At 36.5% G+C, this 23,670-nt stretch overlaps 4 protein-coding genes across 4 annotated transcripts; all 4 read left to right on the top strand.

Moving 5' to 3' along the window:
• The first annotated feature begins 334 nt into the window (after nt 1-334).
• LOC128230925 (carbohydrate sulfotransferase 10-like) lies at nt 335-4,304 on the top strand. Its single transcript, XM_052943353.1, has 4 exons — nt 335-480; nt 2,232-2,314; nt 2,929-3,892; nt 4,246-4,304. Exons 1-4 carry the CDS (start codon nt 357-359, stop codon nt 4,302-4,304), a joined length of 1,230 nt encoding a protein of 409 aa, XP_052799313.1. The 5' UTR covers nt 335-356.
• Nucleotides 4,305-6,111: 1,807 nt separating this feature from the next.
• LOC128230924 (carbohydrate sulfotransferase 10-like) lies at nt 6,112-10,088 on the top strand. Its single transcript, XM_052943351.1, has 4 exons — nt 6,112-6,297; nt 8,015-8,097; nt 8,713-9,676; nt 10,030-10,088. The coding sequence occupies exons 1-4, from the start codon at nt 6,174-6,176 to the stop codon at nt 10,086-10,088; spliced, it is 1,230 nt and encodes a 409-aa protein (XP_052799311.1). The 5' UTR covers nt 6,112-6,173.
• A 1,807-nt stretch (nt 10,089-11,895) lies between these two features.
• Nucleotides 11,896-16,561, top strand: LOC128232830 (uncharacterized). The gene is made up of 3 exons (XM_052946586.1): nt 11,896-12,081; nt 13,795-13,877; nt 14,443-16,561. The coding sequence occupies exons 1-3, from the start codon at nt 11,958-11,960 to the stop codon at nt 14,773-14,775; spliced, it is 540 nt and encodes a 179-aa protein (XP_052802546.1). The 5' UTR covers nt 11,896-11,957; the 3' UTR covers nt 14,776-16,561.
• Nucleotides 16,562-17,626: 1,065 nt separating this feature from the next.
• LOC128232798 (carbohydrate sulfotransferase 10-like) lies at nt 17,627-22,299 on the top strand. The gene is made up of 3 exons (XM_052946537.1): nt 17,627-17,812; nt 19,524-19,606; nt 20,172-22,299. Exons 1-3 carry the CDS (start codon nt 17,689-17,691, stop codon nt 21,282-21,284), a joined length of 1,320 nt encoding a protein of 439 aa, XP_052802497.1. The 5' UTR covers nt 17,627-17,688; the 3' UTR covers nt 21,285-22,299.
• Nucleotides 22,300-23,670: the final 1,371 nt, after the last annotated feature.

Below are 23,670 nucleotides of genomic sequence, written 5' to 3'. Positions count from 1 at the left end.
AGAATAAGAATGACATTTTTTTCCTACGAACCACTGAGATAATGCAAATATCGGTGCGCAAGAACATTGCATCTTTTAACAACCATAGCCCATAAATTCAAAGCAATGAACATCCAACAGTCTGTACTCCAGTGTAATTTTATTGTTTATATAGTTACATGTACATGAGTCCCGTAGGATCAAGTTTCAAGCTTTGTCGTTCTTAAACCTTAAACATAAAAGTTTGCCTTTTGCCAATCAATATACGGTGCCATAAGTATCGTGGACTTCAATTACCAAATCGCAAAGTGGACAGATATTCATTGCATGACAAACATTTGGAGGGACGGAAGTTTTTCTGCCTTTTAGCAGTAGAAATGGTTTTAAGACAAGTGCGTTGGTGGGTGTGTCGGCGGAGGGGCTCTGCCATATGGGCCCTGATGATGGTCATCGGGACATTGATGCTCATTTACCTAACCCAAAACCGCTTCACTTTTTCAGGTAGGGATCATCACCATGTTCTTTGTATATCAAATGTAACACATTCAAGATCATTTTGCACATTATATGTTTTAATGGCATGTGCTAGTCATGTGTAGTTAAGAAGGTGCATTCTAATTAATAGTGATTTTTTATCTCTAAAATTGAAATGACAAGGCATCGTTTCAATATACTAGTCCTAATTTTTGAGTGTACATACAAGATGACAATTAGCACACCTTTTAGATAAACTAACGGTCGTTGATTCGAGCGCCACACCGTGTCGGAACACACGGCCTCTAAACGCCGCTATAGCTGTTTGTTTTCGAAATAGGTTTTATTAAGGTTTTAGGTAGTTCGCGTATAGTTTTGTTTCCGCACTGAGAAGCATGCATAACCAGCATAACAATGAATGATAAATATAGCAACCTTTGTATTTATTCCAAAAGCGTTAACTTTTTATATTACTTCAAGCGCAAAACATACTCGATTACGGAGTCGATAGTGCCACCACTACTCGACAGCGCCACCACTAGGGCAACAGCGCCACCACTTTTATAAATGTGTGCATTTTTCCTTTTTAAGAAGTGTTTATTAGTTTTGTTGTGTTCTGGCATAGGTACTATACATAACAGTTATGTTTACATGCGTAAGAATGTTCTTACTGGGAGGTGTAAGCACCGAAATGTACTTGCTATACAATCAGATCTCAAAATATGCACAAGTCCGATTCGGGAGAAAAGCTCCTGGCACCACACTTTGCGCAATATTGAAACGAAATAGTAACCAGCCTGCAGTAAAAGTGTTCTTACACGGTACCACATTCTCCGATTTTCGAAATATGTCCGTTAAATGAAATTATCAAATAAAATATAAATCATACTCACTTTTGTTCATGTAAACATAGGGCACAGCTCCACCACGGAAGTGTCGACAGCTCTTTTCCTTTGCACCACCGTAAAGTGGTGGAGCTGGCGTTTGGAGGCCGTGATCTGCGCCATACGATGACCGGTGCATTACTAAAAGTAGTTGGTTTGAGCGCGATACAGGGCGCATTGTTTCCTAGGGATTTACTGTTACAATATAATACCCGGGTTGTATTTTTATAAGATGCTACAATAATTGTTCGAAAGCAGAGACCCTGGAAAGAGAATCTTATTACTTTAGAATCTTATTACTTTTGGGTAAAACTAGATGTATAAACAACGATTGTGAGGTTTAATCTAGAAAAAAACTGAACTCCTTTTCAAAAGTTAGTATTTTTAACGTATCCTTATACTTTAAAAGAATTCTCAAAACATGTCTTTTGTTGAAGTTATCTTGTTCCATATTTATATCAATTACATTCTGAAAGTGGAACGGATATTTCGCCCTTTTTTGGTGTTAGTCACCTCAAAAGCCTTGAAAATGAACCTATCTGAACTTAACTGTTCTTCCAAATTGTAATTGTACTTCTTGTCTCTATGAACATTCTCAAATTTTGAGCATATTCCACAGCTAGATTGGTGGGCTACCTTAATTAGCAAAAGAGTTCTAGGGTTGTTTTTTTACTCTTATCACACAGTTGAGACAGTACACATTCGCTTAATATATATAAAATATAAAATATGTATATCTTATTCATCGCATGTGTTTATATACATTCCGATTTAGATGTGGATGTTGCGACAAAAAGAGTAATAACAGAATTTGTTAAATTTATTAAGTGTATTTCAATAGAAGGCTTAGGCCACTGCCAGTGATAGTAACATTGTGCTGTTCCCTTGATCTAGAGCTGACCCCTACGTCAGAAGAAAAGATTTATCAAGAGTCCACATCAAGTGGAAAGAAAAGTAGTATCCTGAAGGACACAAAGGTATCAAAAACCATACTAACTCAAATAGTATTTTTTCTAAACAGAATACTAGTTATTAAAAACGATGTTCACAATGTCTCAGTGTGGGCTATTGGGTAAATCTTTGCTCGTAGACGTCCTGATAACATAAGAACGAACGACCATTCTGAAAACATGTGGCTAGATGTTTTATTCGAATGGTTCAAGTGTATTAAAAACAATATCAAAATGCTTGCCCTTATTAAGGGTCTGTCACACACTTCGCCGGGACTAAACCGGAGCACACAATTAAAAATTGCGAGAAAATCGGTGGAGCTCCGTCGAAAAAGCATTTGAAAAATCACGATTGGCCGTAGCAATACCGATGTAGTACCGGCGTTGTGATACCGATGTAGTACCGGCGTTGTGATATCGATGAAGTACCGGCGTTGTGATAGCGATGTAGTACCGGCGTTGTGATACCGATGTAGTACCGGCGTTGTGATACCGTGGTTCTACCGTTGCCTTATCGTTGCCTTACTGTTTTCCTCCATATGTAAAGCCGATGTACTACCGACTACCACTTTTATGGCATATTTTATTTTTAAAAACCCCTGTTGATACGTATTGTTTAGTCTTGGTTTGTCTGAATACAGGATCTGCCAGTGGAGGATGGGTTTTCACGAGCTGAGTATCTACGGAGCGCGTGTAAGAACAACATACATAGATCGGGGAAAAGAAAGGTCCGAGTAAGTTTCGACCCGCATGTTAACGCCGTGTACTGTCCGCTGTGTAAGATCGCTTCCACCTTCTTGACAAGAATGTTCCGAATGATAGCGCTTAATAACAGGGGTTTACCAAACGGGACAGTGTACACCCCTTTTGACGTTCCTATCTCAGATGCACCTCCTTCCACAGATAATTTGGACCTTAACAAGTGGACTGTCGGCAACAAAGATGCAAGTAACAGTTTTCGGTTTATGTTTGTAAGGAGCCCATTTGATATGCTCTTTTCAGCTTATGTTGATAAATTTGTTGGACCTAATCCGTATTTCAATCGGTTTTCACGAGATAAGAATAACCAATGTGGATATGCGAATTTTTCATTTCGACAACTGCTGGAATATGTGATTATCACGGATAAGAAGAAACAAACTCTCGACTGCCATGTTGCCAAGTGGGATGCGTGTTTACCATGTGAAGTAAACTATACATATATAGGCAAAATGGAAACGTTCAAAGACGATATCACAAGTATATTGTCAGCTCTTCGGCAGTTCAAGAGTCTGGATGCAATGGAAGCTAAGTCCTTTAACCTTCATGCTGATGACGCTATACAGGATTCGGTCTCTGGACCTTATGAATGGCGGAAGGACATTGTAAAGTGCATGTCATGGCCAGATGCTCTGCGTAGAATCTGGCGAAAGTTGCAGATCCGAGGAGTAATAGGGACCAAGGGCTTTTCGCTCTCCGAGTTTGAGGCAGAGTCTATTAATAAGACTGATTACATCAACGTTCTTAAGAAAGTTAGGGAGAAAAGCACAGCAAACGAAAGACATATGATGAAGCAGTTATCTTACATTGAAGCATACAGGAATATTCCTGAGGAATTATTAGACAGTATTAAACATGTATATAGAAATGAATTTAATTTATTCAATTTTAGCAATGATACTAAAATATTTCGCCAGTCGGATCAATACAATGCAATAGGTTTTTTTAATTACTCGAACATCGAAAGTAATATTTTGTTGCATACTATGGATTAAGTTAACTTTCTTTCAAAAAGCATTCGTAGGAAATTAAACACAAAATATTGTGCATTGCATTGTTATAACAGCATAGTGATCACTTCTGACGCATACCTCAAAACAAAATCAGACTAACATAAAATAAAGTCAGACATCAATATCATCGAGTTAAAACTGATCTGTAAAAGTTCACTAATAAGATTTGTCGTTTATTTAATACAGCAATATTCAAGAACGTTTGTGAGGAAACAGTTAGAGCGAATCAGCAGCCAATTGTTTAAAACTGGTTAATTCTGTGATTTAGTCAAAGCTAGCCAAAAACTGAATTGCTTGGTCAATATTTATTTAATAATTACTATTAAAAACCAACATATGTGTGCAGTTTAGCAACACTCATCATGAACAATATATACAACACTCTAAATAACAATCTACCTCAAACAATAAATAAATAAAAGTGGCAGAAATTAGTTAAGGGACCATATTTAATACAAAAAGAGCAATTCTGTTGAATATTATTATAAATTGATAGTGCTCTCAAAATAAAGTTAAGATGTTCAGAAGCTGTATTTCAATTTTAAACGGGGCGATACGAAACGCTTGGCCTGAATGATCGTCTTTGTTTTGCCGCTTTATGATAATATTGAGTCAGAAACTCGAGTGTTAATATAGTAAACTTTATGGTACTACATGCATTCTATATTTAGAAAAACAAATACAACCAAAACATTATTTCAAACTATTTCGGATATAGATAAGCTGTCTTTTATACAGTCAAATAATAGACAAGGCTATGCCAGAACCTGCAACTCTATTCTTATGCTTTTTAACTTTTAACATTTTGTTATTTTACTAAAAGCTACAACTAAGTGCTTATCAGTTTATGGCTGGTCTGACCACAGTGATAATGAAAGTGACATATTTTACTTCCATTTTAATGATACATGTCACTCATGATGATAGAACACGTTATTTTGAGTATTTTAGTTTCCTTGTTGTATTCCAAGATTTTTCATCTATTTCTAGTTTCTTATTGTATATATGTATATATATATATATATAAACAACATTTGGATTTTGTCATTAGACCAGGGGATTTTGTTCAGAATTCCAAGGGATTTTGTTCAGAATTCCAGGGGATTTTGTTTAGATTTCCAGGGGATTTTGTCAGTAGACAGGGGATTTGGTTAATAATTCCAGAGTGTTTTCAGATTTCCGGGGGATTTTGTCATTAGACCAGAGGATTTTGTCATTCATTAGACCAGGGGAGTTTAATTGATCAGCATATCGCAACCGCACGAGCATCATTTAACGCTTGGTCCCCTTTACATTCATACCCCATTAGTGTTCGTCACATATCTGTTGATTTTAATTGCCTAATAGGCAATGAGCTTATAGTTCGGCGGGCAATAGTGGGGTTATATAATAACTTTAGGCGGCTAAAGTCTTTCAAATCTAATATTTCATTTAATCCTACTCGTAAATGCATTGACATTGTATTTGCATTCATACTGTTTGGTAAAATGTCCATACACTATAAAGTCAAGTACAAATTGGCCCGTGGGAGAATTGTACTTTTGAAATTCGCAATAATACTGATCATTGATCAGTATCACAGTTCAGTGAATTTAAATGCGCACATTATATTGGTATTACTAATGGATAAATATTTATTCATGCCAGGCGATCTGCTGTTTTTATTACGGTGTCAGTGCGATAATTAAGTTGTTAACACACGAATGTGTTGTTCGCGAATGTGAACAGGTTATCTTACGGCAGTTATATGCCACCATAAGAATAAGAATGACATTGTTTTCCTACGAACCACTGAGATAATGCAAATATCGGTGCACAAGAACATTGCATCTTTTAACAACCATAGCCCATAAATTCAAAGCAATGAACATCCAACAGTCTGTACTCCAGTGTAATTTTATTGTTTATATAGTTACATGTACATGAGTTCCGTAGGATCAAGTTTCAAGCTTTGTCGTTCTTAAACCTTAAACATAAAAGTTTGCCTTTTGCCAATCAATATACGGTGCCATAAGTATCGTGGACTTCAATTACCAAATCGCAAAGTGGACAGATATTCATTGCATGACAAACATTTGGAGGGACGGAAGTTTTTCTGCCTTTTAGCAGTAGAAATGGTTTTAAGACAAGTGCGTTGGTGGGTGTGTCGGCGGAGGGGCTCTGCCATATGGGCCCTGATGATGGTCATCGGGACATTGATGCTCATTTACCTAACCCAAAACCGCTTCACTTTTTCAGGTAGGGATCATCACCATGTTCTTTGTATATCAAATGTAACACATTCAAGATCATTTTGCACATTATATGTTTTAATGGCATGTGCTAGTCATGTGTAGTTAAGAAGGTGCATTCTAATTAATAGTGATTTTTTATCTCTAAAATTGAAATGACAAGGCATCGTTTCAATATACTAGTCCTAATTTTTGAGTGTACATACAAGATGACAATTAGCACACCTTTTAGATAAACTAACGGTCGTTGATTCGAGCGCCACACCGTGTCGGAACACACGGCCTCTAAACGCCGCTATAGCTGTTTGTTTTCGAAATAGGTTTTATTAAGGTTTTAGGTAGTTCGCGTATAGTTTTGTTTCCGCACTGAGAAGCATGCATAACCAGCATAACAATGAATGATAAATATAGCAACCTTTGTATTTATTCCAAAAGCGTTAACTTTTTATATTACTTCAAGCGCAAAACATACTCGATTACGGAGTCGATAGTGCCACCACTACTCGACAGCGCCACCACTAGGGCAACAGCGCCACCACTTTTATAAATGTGTGCATTTTTCCTTTTTAAGAAGTGTTTATTAGTTTTGTTGTGTTCTGGCATAGGTACTATACATAACAGTTATGTTTACATGCGTAAGAATGTTCTTACGGGGGGGGGGGGGGGTGTAAGCACCGAAATGTACTTGCTATGCAATCAGATCTCAAAATATGCACAAGTCCGATTCGGGAGAAAAGCTCCTGGCACCACACTTTGCGCAATATTGAAACGAAATAGCCTGCAGTAAAAGTGTTCTTACACGGTACCACATTCTCCGATTTTCGAAATATGTCCGTTAAATGAAATTATCAAATAAAATATAAATCATACTCACTTTTGTTCATGTAAACATAGGGCACAGCTCCACCACGGAAGTGTCGACAGCTCTTTTCCTTTGCACCACCGTAAAGTGGTGGAGCTGGCGTTTGGAGGCCGTGATCTGCGCCATACGATGACCGGTGCATTACTAAAAGTAGTTGGTTTGAGCGCGATACAGGGCGCATTGTTTCCTAGCCTAGGGATTTACTGTTACAATATAATACCCGGGTTGTATTTTTATAAGATGCTACAATAATTGTTCGAAAGCAGAGACCCTGGAAAGAGAATCTTATTACTTTTGGGTAAAACTAGATGTATAAACAACGATTGTGAGGTTTAATCTAGAAAAAAACTGAACTCCTTTTCAAAAGTTAGTATTTTTAACGTATCCTTATACTTTAAAAGAATTCTCAAAACATGTCTTTTGTTGAAGTTATCTTGTTCCATATTTATATCAATTACATTCTGAAAGTGGAACGGATATTTCGCCCTTTTTTGGTGTTAGTCACCTCAAAAGCCTTGAAAATGAACCTATCTGAACTTAACTGTTCTTCCAAATTGTAATTGTACTTCTTGTCTCTATGAACATTATCAAATTTTGAGCATATTCCACAGCTAGATTGGTTTTAGGTTGTTTTTTTTTACTCTTATCACACAGTTGAGACAGTACACATTCACTTAATATATATAAAATATAAAATATGTATATCTTATTCATCGCATGTGTTTATATACATTCCGATTTAGATGTGGATGTTGCGACAAAAAGAGTAATAACAGAATTTGTTAAATTTATTAAGTGTATTTCAATAGAAGGCTTAGGCCACTGCCAGTGATAGTAACATTGTGCTGTTCCCTTGATCTAGAGCTGACCCCTACGCCAGAAGAAAAGATTTATCAAGAGTCCACATCAAGTGGAAAGAAAAGTAGTATCCTGAAGGACACAAAGGTATCAAAAACCATACTAACTCAAATAGTATTTTTTTCTAAACAGAATACTAGTTATTAAAAACGATGTTCACAATGTCTCAGTGTGGGCTATTGGGTAAATCTTTGCTCGTAGACGTCCTGATAACATAAGAACGAACGACCATTCTGAAAACATGTGGCTAGATGTTTTATTCGAATGGTTCAAGTGTATTAAAAACAATATCAAAATGCTTGCCCTTATTAAGGGTCTGTCACACACTTCGCCGGGACTAAACCGGAGCACACAATTAAAAATTGCGAGAAAATCGGTGGAGCTCCGTCGAAAAAGCATTTGAAAAATCACGATTGGCCGTAGCAATACCGATGTAGTACCGGCGTTGTGATACCGATGTAGTACCGGCGTTGTGATATCGATGAAGTACCGGCGTTGTGATAGCGATGTAGTACCGGCGTTGTGATACCGATGTAGTACCGGCGTTGTGATACCGTGGTTCTACCGTTGCCTTATCGTTGCCTTACTGTTTTCCTCCATATGTAAAGCCGATGTACTACCGACTACCACTTTTATGGCATATTTTATTTTTAAAAACCCCTGTTGATACGTATTGTTTAGTCTTGGTTTGTCTGAATACAGGATCTGCCAGTGGAGGATGGGTTTTCACGAGCTGAGTATCTACGGAGCGCGTGTAAGAACAACATACATAGATCGGGGAAAAGAAAGGTCCGAGTAAGTTTCGACCCGCATGTTAACGCCGTGTACTGTCCGCTGTGTAAGATCGCTTCCACCTTCTTGACAAGAATGTTCCGAATGATAGCGCTTAATAACAGGGGTTTACCAAACGGGACAGTGTACACCCCTTTTGACGTTCCTATCTCAGATGCACCTCCTTCCACAGATAATTTGGACCTTAACAAGTGGACTGTCGGCAACAAAGATGCAAGTAACAGTTTTCGGTTTATGTTTGTAAGGAGCCCATTTGATATGCTCTTTTCAGCTTATGTTGATAAATTTGTTGGACCTAATCCGTATTTCAATCGGTTTTCACGAGATAAGAATAACCAATGTGGATATGCGAATTTTTCATTTCGACAACTGCTGGAATATGTGATTATCACGGATAAGAAGAAACAAACTCTCGACTGCCATGTTGCCAAGTGGGATGCGTGTTTACCATGTGAAGTAAACTATACATATATAGGCAAAATGGAAACGTTCAAAGACGATATCACAAGTATATTGTCAGCTCTTCGGCAGTTCAAGAGTCTGGATGCAATGGAAGCTAAGTCCTCTAACCTTCATGCTGATGACGCTATACAGGATTCGGTCTCTGGACCTTATGAATGGCGGAAGGACATTGTAAAGTGCATGTCATGGCCAGATGCTCTGCGTAGAATCTGGCGAAAGTTGCAGATCCGAGGAGTAATAGGGACCAAGGGCTTTTCGCTCTCCGAGTTTGAGGCAGAGTCTATTAATAAGACTGATTACATCAACGTTCTTAAGAAAGTTAGGGAGAAAAGCACAGCAAACGAAAGACATATGATGAAGCAGTTATCTTACATTGAAGCATACAGGAATATTCCTGAGGAATTATTAGACAGTATTAAACATGTATATAGAAATGAATTTAATTTATTCAATTTTAGCAATGATACTAAAATATTTCGCCAGTCGGATCAATACAATGCAATAGGTTTTTTTAATTACTCGAACATCGAAAGTAATATTTTGTTGCATACTATGGATTAAGTTAACTTTCTTTCAAAAAGCATTCGTAGGAAATTAAACACAAAATATTGTGCATTGCATTGTTATAACAGCATAGTGATCACTTCTGACGCATACCTCAAAACAAAATCAGACTAACATAAAATAAAGTCAGACATCAATATCATCGAGTTAAAACTGATCTGTAAAAGTTCACTAATAAGATTTGTCGTTTATTTAATACAGCAATATTCAAGAACGTTTGTGAGGAAACAGTTAGAGCGAATCAGCAGCCAATTGTTTAAAACTGGTTAATTCTGTGATTTAGTCAAAGCTAGCCAAAAACTGAATTGCTTGGTCAATATTTATTTAATAATTACTATTAAAAACCAACATATGTGTGCAGTTTAGCAACACTCATCATGAACAATATATACAACACTCTAAATAACAATCTACCTCAAACAATAAATAAATAAAAGTGGCAGAAATTAGTTAAGGGACCATATTTAATACAAAAAGAGCAATTCTGTTGAATATTATTATAAATTGATAGTGCTCTCAAAATAAAGTTAAGATGTTCAGAAGCTGTATTTCAATTTTAAACGGGGCGATACGAAACGCTTGGCCTGAATGATCGTCTTTGTTTTGCCGCTTTATGATAATATTGAGTCAGAAACTCGAGTGTTAATATAGTAAACTTTATGGTACTACATGCATTCTATATTTAGAAAAACAAATACAACCAAAACATTATTTCAAACTATTTCGGATATAGATAAGCTGTCTTTTATACAGTCAAATAATAGACAAGGCTATGCCAGAACCTGCAACTCTATTCTTATGCTTTTTAACTTTTAACATTTTGTTATTTTACTAAAAGCTACAACTAAGTGCTTATCAGTTTATGGCTGGTCTGACCACAGTGATAATGAAAGTGACATATTTTACTTCCATTTTAATGATACATGTCACTCATGATGATAGAACACGTTATTTTGAGTATTTTAGTTTCCTTGTTGTATTCCAAGATTTTTCATCTATTTCTAGTTTCTTATTGTATATATGTATATATATATATATATAAACAACATTTGGATTTTGTCATTAGACCAGGGGATTTTGTTCAGAATTCCAAGGGATTTTGTTCAGAATTCCAGGGGATTTTGTTTAGATTTCCAGGGGATTTTGTCAGTAGACAGGGGATTTGGTTAATAATTCCAGAGTGTTTTCAGATTTCCGGGGGATTTTGTCATTAGACCAGAGGATTTTGTCATTCATTAGACCAGGGGAGTTTAATTGATCAGCATATCGCAACCGCACGAGCATCATTTAACGCTTGGTCCCCTTTACATTCATACCCCATTAGTGTTCGTCACATATCTGTTGATTTTAATTGCCTAATAGGCAATGAGCTTATAGTTCGGCGGGCAATAGTGGGGTTATATAATAACTTTAGGCGGCTAAAGTCTTTCAAATCTAATATTTCATTTAATCCTACTCGTAAATGCATTGACATTGTATTTGCATTCATACTGTTTGGTAAAATGTCCATACACTATAAAGTCAAGTACAAATTGGCCCGTGGGAGAATTGTACTTTTGAAATTCGCAATAATACTGATCATTGATCAGTATCACAGTTCAGTGAATTTAAATGCGCACATTATATTGGTATTACTAATGGATAAATATTTATTCATGCCAGGCGATCTGCTGTTTTTATTACGGTGTCAGTGCGATAATTAAGTTGTTAACACACGAATGTGTTGTTCGCGAATGTGAACAGGTTATCTTACGGCAGTTATATGCCACCATAAGAATAAGAATGACATTGTTTTCCTACGAACCACTGAGATAATGCAAATATCGGTGCACAAGAACATTGCATCTTTTAACAACCATAGCCCATAAATTCAAAGCAATGAACATCCAACAGTCTGTACTCCAGTGTAATTTTATTGTTTATATAGTTACATGTACATGAGTTCCGTAGGATCAAGTTTCAAGCTTTGTCGTTCTTAAACCTTAAACATAAAAGTTTGCCTTTTGCCAATCAATATACGGTGCCATAAGTATCGTGGACTTCAATTACCAAATCGCAAAGTGGACAGATATTCATTGCATGACAAACATTTGGAGGGACGGAAGTTTTTCTGCCTTTTAGCAGTAGAAATGGTTTTAAGACAAGTGCGTTGGTGGGTGTGTCGGCGGAGGGGCTCTGCCATATGGGCCCTGATGATGGTCATCGGGACATTGATGCTCATTTACCTAACCCAAAACCGCTTCACTTTTTCAGGTAGGGATCATCACCATGTTCTTTGTATATCAAATGTAACACATTCAAGATCATTTTGCACATTATATGTTTTAATGGCATGTGCTAGTCATGTGTAGTTAAGAAGGTGCATTCTAATTAATAGTGATTTTTTATCTCTAAAATTGAAATGACAAGGCATCGTTTCAATATACTAGTCCTAATTTTTGAGTGTACATACAAGATGACAATTAGCACACCTTTTAGATAAACTAACGGTCGTTGATTCGAGCGCCACACCGTGTCGGAACACACGGCCTCTAAACGCCGCTATAGCTGTTTGTTTTCGAAATAGGTTTTATTAAGGTTTTAGGTAGTTCGCGTATAGTTTTGTTTCCGCACTGAGAAGCATGCATAACCAGCATAACAATGAATGATAAATATAGCAACCTTTGTATTTATTCCAAAAGCGTTAACTTTTTATATTACTTCAAGCGCAAAACATACTCGATTACGGAGTCGATAGTGCCACCACTACTCGACAGCGCCACCACTAGGGCAACAGCGCCACCACTTTTATAAATGTGTGCATTTTTCCTTTTTAAGAAGTGTTTATTAGTTTTGTTGTGTTCTGGCATAGGTACTATACATAACAGTTATGTTTACATGCGTAAGAATGTTCTTACGGGAGGGGGGGTGTAAGCACCGAAATGTACTTGCTATGCAATCAGATCTCAAAATATGCACAAGTCCGATTCGGGAGAAAAGCTCCTGGCACCACACTTTGCGCAATATTGAAACGAAATAGCCTGCAGTAAAAGTGTTCTTACACGGTACCACATTCTCCGATTTTCGAAATATGTCCGTTAAATGAAATTATCAAATAAAATATAAATCATACTCACTTTTGTTCATGTAAACATAGGGCACAGCTCCACCACGGAAGTGTCGACAGCTCTTTTTCTTTGCACCACCGTAAAGTGGTGGAGCTGGCGTTTGGAGGCCGTGATCTGCGCCATACGATGACCGGTGCATTACTAAAAGTAGTTGGTTTGAGCGCGATACAGGGCGCATTGTTTCCTAGCCTAGGGATTTACTGTTACAATATAATACCCGGGTTGTATTTTTATAAGATGCTACAATAATTGTTCGAAAGCAGAGACCCTGGAAAGAGAATCTTATTACTTTTGGGTAAAACTAGATGTATAAACAACGATTGTGAGGTTTAATCTAGAAAAAAACTGAACTCCTTTTCAAAAGTTAGTATTTTTAACGTATCCTTATACTTTAAAAGAATTCTCAAAACATGTCTTTTGTTGAAGTTATCTTGTTCCATATTTATATCAATTACATTCTGAAAGTGGAACGGATATTTCGCCCTTTTTTGGTGTTAGTCACCTCAAAAGCCTTGAAAATGAACCTATCTGAACTTAACTGTTCTTCCAAATTGTAATTGTACTTCTTGTCTCTATGAACATTATCAAATTTTGAGCATATTCCACAGCTAGATTGGTTTTAGGTTGTTTTTTTTTACTCTTATCACACAGTTGAGACAGTACACATTCACTTAATATATATAAAATATAAAATATGTATATCTTATTCATCGCATGTGTTTATATACATTCCGATTTAGATGTGGATGTTGCGACAAAAAGAGTAATAACAGAATTTGTTAAATTTATTAAGTGTATTTCAATAGAAGGCTTAGGCCACTGCCAGTGATAGTAACATTGTGCTGTTCCCTTGATCTAGAGCTGACCCCTACGCCAGAAGAAAAGATTTATCAAGAGTCCACATCAAGTGGAAAGAAAAGTAGTATCCTGAAGGACACAAAGGTATCAAAAACCATACTAACTCAAATAGTATTTTTTTCTAAACAGAATACTAGTTATTAAAAACGATGTTCACAATGTCTCAGTGTGGGCTATTGGGTAAATCTTTGCTCGTAGACGTCCTGATAACATAAGAACGAACGACCATTCTGAAAACATGTGGCTAGATGTTTTATTCGAATGGTTCAAGTGTATTAAAAACAATATCAAAATGCTTGCCCTTATTAAGGGTCTGTCACACACTTCGCCGGGACTAAACCGGAGCACACAATTAAAAATTGCGAGAAAATCGGTGGAGCTCCGTCGAAAAAGCATTTGAAAAATCACGATTGGCCGTAGCAATATCGATGAAGTACCGGCGTTGTGATACCGATGTAGTACCGGCGTTGTGATACCGATGTAGTACCGGCGTTGTGATACCGTGGTTCTACCGTTGCCTTATCGTTGCCTTACTGTTTTCCTCCATATGTAAAGCCGATGTACTACCGACTACCACTTTTATGGCATATTTTATTTTTAAAAACCCCTGTTGATACGTATTGTTTAGTCTTGGTTTGTCTGAATACAGGATCTGCCAGTGGAGGATGGGTTTTCACGAGCTGAGTATCTACGGAGCGCGTGTAAGAACAACATACATAGATCGGGGAAAAGAAAGGTCCGAGTAAGTTTCGACCCGCATGTTAACGCCGTGTACTGTCCGCTGTGTAAGATCGCTTCCACCTTCTTGACAAGAATGTTCCGAATGATAGCGTTAATAACAGGGGTTTACCAAACGGGACAGTGTACACCCCTTTTGACGTTCCTATCTCAGATGCACCTCCTTCCACAGATAATTTGGACCTTAACAAGTGGACTGTCGGCAACAAAGATGCAAGTAACAGTTTTCGGTTTATGTTTGTAAGGAGTCCATTTGATATGCTCTTTTCAGCTTACGTTGATAAATTTGTTGGACCTAATCCGTATTTCAATCGGTTTTCACGAGATAAGAATAACCAATGTGGATATGCGAATTTTTCATTTCGACAACTGCTGGAATATGTGATTATCACGGATAAGAAGAAACAAACTCTCGACTGCCATGTTGCCAAGTGGGATGCGTGTTTACCATGTGAAGTAAACTATACATATATAGGCAAAATGGAAACGTTCAAAGACGATATCACAAGTATATTGTCAGCTCTTCGGCAGTTCAAGAGTCTGGATGCAATGGAAGCTAAGTCCTCTAACCTTCATGCTGATGACGCTATACAGGATTCGGTCTCTGGACCTTATGAATGGCGGAAGGACATTGTAAAGTGCATGTCATGGCCAGATGCTCTGCGTAGAATCTGGCGAAAGTTGCAGATCCGAGGAGTAATAGGGACCAAGGGCTTTTCGCTCTCCGAGTTTGAGGCAGAGTCTATTAATAAGACTGATTACATCAACGTTCTTAAGAAAGTTAGGGAGAAAAGCACAGCAAACGAAAGACATATGATGAAGCAGTTATCTTACATTGAAGCATACAGGAATATTCCTGAGGAATTATTAGACAGTATTAAACATGTATATAGAAATGAATTTAATTTATTCAATTTTAGCAATGATACTAAAATATTTCGCCAGTCGGATCAATACAATGCAATAGGTTTTTTTAATTACTCGAACATCGAAAGTAATATTTTGTTGCATACTATGGATTAAGTTAACTTTCTTTCAAAAAGCATTCGTAGGAAATTAAACACAAAATATTGTGCATTGCATTGTTATAACAGCATACTGATCACTTCTGACGCATACCTCAAAACAAAATCAGACTAACATAAAATAAAGTCAGACATCAATATCATCGAGTTAAAACTGATCTGTAAAAGTTCACTAATAAGATTTGTCGCTTATTTAATACAGCAATATTCAAGAACGTTTGTGAGGAAACAGTTAGAGCGAATCAGCAGCCAATTGTTTAAAACTGGTTAATTCTGTGATTTAGTCAAAGCTAGCCAAAAACTGAATTGCTTGGTCAATATTTATTTAATAATTACTATTAAAAACCAACATATGTGTGCAGTTTAGCAACACTCATCATGAACAATATATACAACACTCTAAATAACAATCTACCTCAAACAATAAATGAATAAAAGTGGCAGAAATTAGTTAAGGGACCATATTTAATACAAAAAGAGCAATTCTGTTGAATATTATTATAAATTGATAGTGCTCTCAAAATAAAGTTAAGATGTTCAGAAGCTGTATTTCAATTTTAAACGGGGCGATACGAAACGCTTGGCCTGAATGATCGTCTTTGTTTTGCCGCTTTATGATAATATTGAGTCAGAAACTCGAGTGTTAATATAGTAAACTTTATGGTACTACATGCATTCTATATTTAGAAAAACAAATACAACCAAAACATTATTTCAAACTATTTCGGATATAGATAAGCTGTCTTTTATACAGTCAAATAATAGACAAGGCTATGCCAGAACCTGCAACTCTATTCTTATGCTTTTTAACTTTTAACATTTTGTTATTTTACTAAAAGCTACAACTAAGTGCTTATCAGTTTATGGCTGGTCTGACCACAGTGATAATGAAAGTGACATATTTTACTTCCATTTTAATGATACATGTCACTCATGATGATAGAACACGTTATTTTGAGTATTTTAGTTTCCTTGTTGTATTCCAAGATTTTTCATCTATTTCTAGTTTCTTATTGTATATATGTATATATATATATATATATAAACAACATTTGGATTTTGTCATTAGACCAGGGGATTTTGTTCAGAATTCCAAGGGATTTTGTTCAGAATTCCAGGGGATTTTGTTTAGATTTCCAGGGGATTTTGTCAGTAGACAGGGGATTTGGTTAATAATTCCAGAGTGTTTTCAGATTTCCGGGGGATTTTGTCATTAGACCAGAGGATTTTGTCATTCATTAGACCAGGGGAGTTTAATTGATCAGCATATCGCAACCGCACGAGCATCATTTAACGCTTGGTCCCCTTTACATTCATACCCCATTAGTGTTCGTCACATATCTGTTGATTTTAATTGCCTAATAGGCAATGAGCTTATAGTTCGGCGGGCAATAGTGGGGTTATATAATAACTTTAGGCGGCTAAAGTCTTTCAAATCTAATATTTCATTTAATCCTACTCGTAAATGCATTGACATTGTATTTGCATTCATACTGTTTGGTAAAATGTCCATACACTATAAAGTCAAGTACAAATTGGCCCGTGGGAGAATTGTACTTTTGAAATTCGCAATAATACTGATCATTGATCAGTATCACAGTTCAGTGAATTTAAATGCGCACATTATATTGGTATTACTAATGGATAAATATTTATTCATGCCAGGCGATCTGCTGTTTTTATTACGGTGTCAGTGCGATAATTAAGTTGTTAACACACGAATGTGTTGTTCGCGAATGTGAACAGGTTATCTTACGGCAGTTATATGCCACCATAAGAATAAGAATGACATTGTTTTCCTACGAACCACTGAGATAATGCAAATATCGGTGCACAAGAACATTGCATCTTTTAACAACCATAGCCCATAAATTCAAAGCAATGAACATCCAACAGTCTGTACTCCAGTGTAATTTTATTGTTTATATAGTTACATGTACATGAGTTCCGTAGGATCAAGTTTCAAGCTTTGTCGTTCTTAAACCTTAAACATAAAAGTTTGCCTTTTGCCAATCAATATACGGTGCCATAAGTATCGTGGACTTCAATTACCAAATCGCAAAGTGGACAGATATTCATTGCATGACAAACATTTGGAGGGACGGAAGTTTTTCTGCCTTTTAGCAGTAGAAATGGTTTTAAGACAAGTGCGTTGGTGGGTGTGTCGGCGGAGGGGCTCTGCCATATGGGCCCTGATGATGGTCATCGGGACATTGATGCTCATTTACCTAACCCAAAACCGCTTCACTTTTTCAGGTAGGGATCATCACCATGTTCTTTGTATATCAAATGTAACACATTCAAGATCATTTTGCACATTATATGTTTTAATGGCATGTGCTAGTCATGTGTAGTTAAGAAGGTGCATTCTAATTAATAGTGATTTTTTATCTCTAAAATTGAAATGACAAGGCATCGTTTCAATATACTAGTCCTAATTTTTGAGTGTACATACAAGATGACAATTAGCACACCTTTTAGATAAACTAACGGTCGTTGATTCGAGCGCCACACCGTGTCGGAACACACGGCCTCTAAACGCCGCTATAGCTGTTTGTTTTCGAAATAGGTTTTATTAAGGTTTTAGGTAGTTCGCGTATAGTTTTGTTTCCGCACTGAGAAGCATGCATAACCAGCATAACAATGAATGATAAATATAGCAACCTTTGTATTTATTCCAAAAGCGTTAACTTTTTATATTACTTCAAGCGCAAAACATACTCGATTACGGAGTCGATAGTGCCACCACTACTCGACAGCGCCACCACTAGGGCAACAGCGCCACCACTTTTATAAATGTGTGCATTTTTCCTTTTTAAGAAGTGTTTATTAGTTTTGTTGTGTTCTGGCATAGGTACTATACATAACAGTTATGTTTACATGCGTAAGAATGTTCTTACGGGGGGGGGTGTAAGCACCGAAATGTACTTGCTATGCAATCAGATCTCAAAATATGCACAAGTCCGATTCGGGAGAAAAGCTCCTGGCACCACACTTTGCGCAATATTGAAACGAAATAGCCTGCAGTAAAAGTGTTCTTACACGGTACCACATTCTCCGCTTTTCGAAATATGTCCGTTAAATGAAATTATCAAATAAAATATAAATCATACTCACTTTTGTTCATGTAAACATAGGGCACAGCTCCACCACGGAAGTGTCGACAGCTCTTTTTCTTTGCACCACCGTAAAGTGGTGGAGCTGGCGTTTGGAGGCCGTGATCTGCGCCATACGATGACCGGTGCATTACTAAAAGTAGTTGGTTTGAGCGCGATACAGGGCGCATTGTTTCCTAGCCTAGGGATTTACTGTTACAATATAATACCCGGGTTGTATTTTTATAAGATGCTACAATAATTGTTCGAAAGCAGAGACCCTGGAAAGAGAATCTTATTACTTTTGGGTAAAACTAGATGTATAAACAACGATTGTGAGGTTTAATCTAGAAAAAAACTGAACTCCTTTTCAAAAGTTAGTATTTTTAACGTATCCTTATACTTTAAAAGAATTCTCAAAACATGTCTTTTGTTGAAGTTATCTTGTTCCATATTTATATCAATTACATTCTGAAAGTGGAACGGATATTTCGCCCTTTTTTGGTGTTAGTCACCTCAAAAGCCTTGAAAATGAACCTATCTGAACTTAACTGTTCTTCCAAATTGTAATTGTACTTCTTGTCTCTATGAACATTATCAAATTTTGAGCATATTCCACAGCTAGATTGGTTTTAGGTTGTTTTTTTTTACTCTTATCACACAGTTGAGACAGTACACATTCACTTAATATATATAAAATATAAAATATGTATATCTTATTCATCGCATGTGTTTATATACATTCCGATTTAGATGTGGATGTTGCGACAAAAAGAGTAATAACAGAATTTGTTAAATTTATTAAGTGTATTTCAATAGAAGGCTTAGGCCACTGCCAGTGATAGTAACATTGTGCTGTTCCCTTGATCTAGAGCTGACCCCTACGCCAGAAGAAAAGATTTATCAAGAGTCCACATCAAGTGGAAAGAAAAGTAGTATCCTGAAGGACACAAAGGTATCAAAAACCATACTAACTCAAATAGTATTTTTTTCTAAACAGAATACTAGTTATTAAAAACGATGTTCACAATGTCTCAGTGTGGGCTATTGGGTAAATCTTTGCTCGTAGACGTCCTGATAACATAAGAACGAACGACCATTCTGAAAACATGTGGCTAGATGTTTTATTCGAATGGTTCAAGTGTATTAAAAACAATATCAAAATGCTTGCCCTTATTAAGGGTCTGTCACACACTTCGCCGGGACTAAACCGGAGCACACAATTAAAAATTGCGAGAAAATCGGTGGAGCTCCGTCGAAAAAGCATTTGAAAAATCACGATTGGCCGTAGCAATATCGATGAAGTACCGGCGTTGTGATAGCGATGTAGTACCGGCGTTGTGATACCGATGTAGTACCGGCGTTGTGATACCGTGGTTCTACCGTTGCCTTATCGTTGCCTTACTGTTTTCCTCCATATGTAAAGCCGATGTACTACCGACTACCACTTTTATGGCATATTTTATTTTTAAAAACCCCTGTTGATACGTATTGTTTAGTCTTGGTTTGTCTGAATACAGGATCTGCCAGTGGAGGATGGGTTTTCACGAGCTGAGTATCTACGGAGCGCGTGTAAGAACAACATACATAGATCGGGGAAAAGAAAGGTCCGAGTAAGTTTCGACCCGCATGTTAACGCCGTGTACTGTCCGCTGTGTAAGATCGCTTCCACCTTCTTGACAAGAATGTTCCGAATGATAGCGCTTAATAACAGGGGTTTACCAAACGGGACAGTGTACACCCCTTTTGACGTTCCTATCTCAGATGCACCTCCTTCCACAGATAATTTGGACCTTAACAAGTGGACTGTCGGCAACAAAGATGCAAGTAACAGTTTTCGGTTTATGTTTGTAAGGAGTCCATTTGATATGCTCTTTTCAGCTTACGTTGATAAATTTGTTGGACCTAATCCGTATTTCAATCGGTTTTCACGAGATAAGAATAACCAATGTGGATATGCGAATTTTTCATTTCGACAACTGCTGGAATATGTGATTATCACGGATAAGAAGAAACAAACTCTCGACTGCCATGTTGCCAAGTGGGATGCGTGTTTACCATGTGAAGTAAACTATACATATATAGGCAAAATGGAAACGTTCAAAGACGATATCACAAGTATATTGTCAGCTCTTCGGCAGTTCAAGAGTCTGGATGCAATGGAAGCTAAGTCCTCTAACCTTCATGCTGATGACGCTATACAGGATTCGGTCTCTGGACCTTATGAATGGCGGAAGGACATTGTAAAGTGCATGTCATGGCCAGATGCTCTGCGTAGAATCTGGCGAAAGTTGCAGATCCGAGGAGTAATAGGGACCAAGGGCTTTTCGCTCTCCGAGTTTGAGGCAGAGTCTATTAATAAGACTGATTACATCAACGTTCTTAAGAAAGTTAGGGAGAAAAGCACAGCAAACGAAAGACATATGATGAAGCAGTTATCTTACATTGAAGCATACAGGAATATTCCTGAGGAATTATTAGACAGTATTAAACATGTATATAGAAATGAATTTAATTTATTCAATTTTAGCAATGATACTAAAATATTTCGCCAGTCGGATCAATACAATGCAATAGGTTTTTTTAATTACTCGAACATCGAAAGTAATATTTTGTTGCATACTATGGATTAAGTTAACTTTCTTTCAAAAAGCATTCGTAGGAAATTAAACACAAAATATTGTGCATTGCATTGTTATAACAGCATACTGATCACTTCTGACGCATACCTCAAAACAAAATCAGACTAACATAAATTAAAGTCAGACATCAATATCATCGAGTTAAAACTGATCTGTAAAAGTTCACTAATAAGATTTGTCGCTTATTTAATACAGCAATATTCAAGAACGTTTGTGAGGAAACAGTTAGAGCGAATCAGCAGCCAATTGTTTAAAACTGGTTAATTCTGTGATTTAGTCAAAGCTAGCCAAAAACTGAATTGCTTGGTCAATATTTATTTAATAATTACTATTAAAAACCAACATATGTGTGCAGTTTAGCAACACTCATCATGAACAATATATACAACACTCTAAATAACAATCTACCTCAAACAATAAATGAATAAAAGTGGCAGAAATTAGTTAAGGGACCATATTTAATACAAAAAGAGCAATTCTGTTGAATATTATTATAAATTGATAGTGCTCTCAAAATAAAGTTAAGATGTTCAGAAGCTGTATTTCAATTTTAAACGGGGCGATACGAAACGCTTGGCCTGAATGATCGTCTTTGTTTTGCCGCTTTATGATAATATTGAGTCAGAAACTCGAGTGTTAATATAGTAAACTTTATGGTACTACATGCATTCTATATTTAGAAAAACAAATACAACCAAAACATTATTTCAAACTATTTCGGATATAGATAAGCTGTCTTTTATACAGTCAAATAATAGACAAGGCTATGCCAGAACCTGCAACTCTATTCTTATGCTTTTTAACTTTTAACATTTTGTTATTTTACTAAAAGCTACAACTAAGTGCTTATCAGTTTATGGCTGGTCTGACCACAGTGATAATGAAAGTGACATATTTTACTTCCATTTTAATGATACATGTCACTCATGATGATAGAACACGTTATTTTGAGTATTTTAGTTTCCTTGTTGTATTCCAAGATTTTTCATCTATTTCTAGTTTCTTATTGTATATATGTATATATATATATAAACAACATTTGGATTTTGTCATTAGACCAGGGGATTTTGTTCAGAATTCCAAGGGATTTTGTTCAGAATTCCAGGGGATTTTGTTTAGATTTCCAGGGGATTTTGTCAGTAGACAGGGGATTTGGTTAATAATTCCAGAGTGTTTTCAGATTTCCGGGGGATTTTGTCATTAGACCAGGGGATTTTGTCATTCATTAGACCAGGGGAGTTTAATTGATCAGCATATCGCAACCGCACGAGCATCATTTAACGTTTTTCTACATCCTGGAGTTGCAAACCCTAAAACGTTTCATAACGCCGGTAGGGGGCACCTCCCTTCCGGATCCACCCCAAACAAACGTTTTGAGCGTTTCTTTTCCGAGGACGTAGGACGAGGATGTATTTTTGCTGGAACTCTTTTGTGCTTAGTGAAAATAATTGCGTATGGATATGCGATAATTCGTGATTGTCATGAATATGCGCGCAGTGATTTAAATTATGTTAATAGTCAAATTGGACTTTAAATAGTTCTAAGCAGAGTGAAGTATTATTTCTTGAAAGGTGCGTAAAAACTGTTTTATGGTTCGCAAACCATAACTAGATAATCAGTTACTGCTAAAATCCAAACGTGCATTTATATATAAGTTGTTACACGCATCGTATCAAGTCAACTTGTTAGTATGTTACTTATTAAGTGGAAATAACATGTTAGTGTTGTACAGCTAAAACAGGCTGACAAGTGGCAGTTTTTGGCACTTTCAAGCCAGTTTTTAGTCCTATAATATTTATATAACCAAAAATAGTTCGCGAAACTTAATTAGTTAGCTACAAAGTTATTGCGAAAATTAAGTTGTTAACACAAAATTATTCGCGAATGTGAACAGGTTATTTTACGGCAGTTATATGCCATCATAAGAATTAGATAGATAGATAGATAGATAGATAGATAGATAGATAGATAGATAGATAGATAGATAGATAGATAGATGGATGGATGGATGGATGGATGGATGGATGGATGGATGATGGATGGATGGATGGATGGATGGATGGATGGATGGATTTATTCGTGCATATATATAGTAACAAGCCAAATATGTTAAAGTTATATCACAGACTGATTAACAAAGTATTAGTGATGATATCTATACTAAAGCACAACATCATTAGAATGCTTTGGATACATACGTGCGTTAATAAAGATTAAATTCAATGTGACAAATATATAACACAGGATAACCCATTAAAGTTATTCAACTTATTTCCAATGGGGTCCTTATGACAAATATAATTATTTGCCAAGATCTCAGTTGTAAGCTGTTTAAATTAGGTTTTCTTATACAAAAATAACATGCATGTACTCTTGA

Source organism: Mya arenaria, chromosome 4, assembly GCF_026914265.1.
Source record: "Mya arenaria isolate MELC-2E11 chromosome 4, ASM2691426v1".
Lineage (NCBI taxonomy): Eukaryota > Metazoa > Mollusca > Bivalvia > Myida > Myidae > Mya > Mya arenaria.
Note: the sequence above shows the minus strand (reverse complement) of the source record. Positions and strands in the feature narration are given on the sequence as shown.

Bases quoted from the DNA above. Each gene is read 5' to 3' on its own strand.
- LOC128232830 (XM_052946586.1), top strand. From the start codon at position 11,958: ATGGTTTTAAGACAAGTGCGTTGGTGGGTGTGTCGGCGGAGGGGCTCT. The intron at 12,082-13,794 runs GTAGGGATCATC...CCCTTGATCTAG, and splicing joins AAACCGCTTCACTTTTTCAG to AGCTGACCCCTACGCCAGAA. The intron at 13,878-14,442 runs GTATCAAAAACC...GTCTGAATACAG, and splicing joins GTATCCTGAAGGACACAAAG to GATCTGCCAGTGGAGGATGG.
- LOC128232798 (XM_052946537.1), top strand. From the start codon at position 17,689: ATGGTTTTAAGACAAGTGCGTTGGTGGGTGTGTCGGCGGAGGGGCTCT. The intron at 17,813-19,523 runs GTAGGGATCATC...CCCTTGATCTAG, and splicing joins AAACCGCTTCACTTTTTCAG to AGCTGACCCCTACGCCAGAA. The intron at 19,607-20,171 runs GTATCAAAAACC...GTCTGAATACAG, and splicing joins GTATCCTGAAGGACACAAAG to GATCTGCCAGTGGAGGATGG.
- LOC128230925 (XM_052943353.1), top strand. From the start codon at position 357: ATGGTTTTAAGACAAGTGCGTTGGTGGGTGTGTCGGCGGAGGGGCTCT. The intron at 481-2,231 runs GTAGGGATCATC...CCCTTGATCTAG, and splicing joins AAACCGCTTCACTTTTTCAG to AGCTGACCCCTACGTCAGAA. The intron at 3,893-4,245 runs GTATTAAACATG...TATTTAATACAG, and splicing joins TCCTGAGGAATTATTAGACA to CAATATTCAAGAACGTTTGT.
- LOC128230924 (XM_052943351.1), top strand. From the start codon at position 6,174: ATGGTTTTAAGACAAGTGCGTTGGTGGGTGTGTCGGCGGAGGGGCTCT. The intron at 6,298-8,014 runs GTAGGGATCATC...CCCTTGATCTAG, and splicing joins AAACCGCTTCACTTTTTCAG to AGCTGACCCCTACGCCAGAA. The intron at 9,677-10,029 runs GTATTAAACATG...TATTTAATACAG, and splicing joins TCCTGAGGAATTATTAGACA to CAATATTCAAGAACGTTTGT.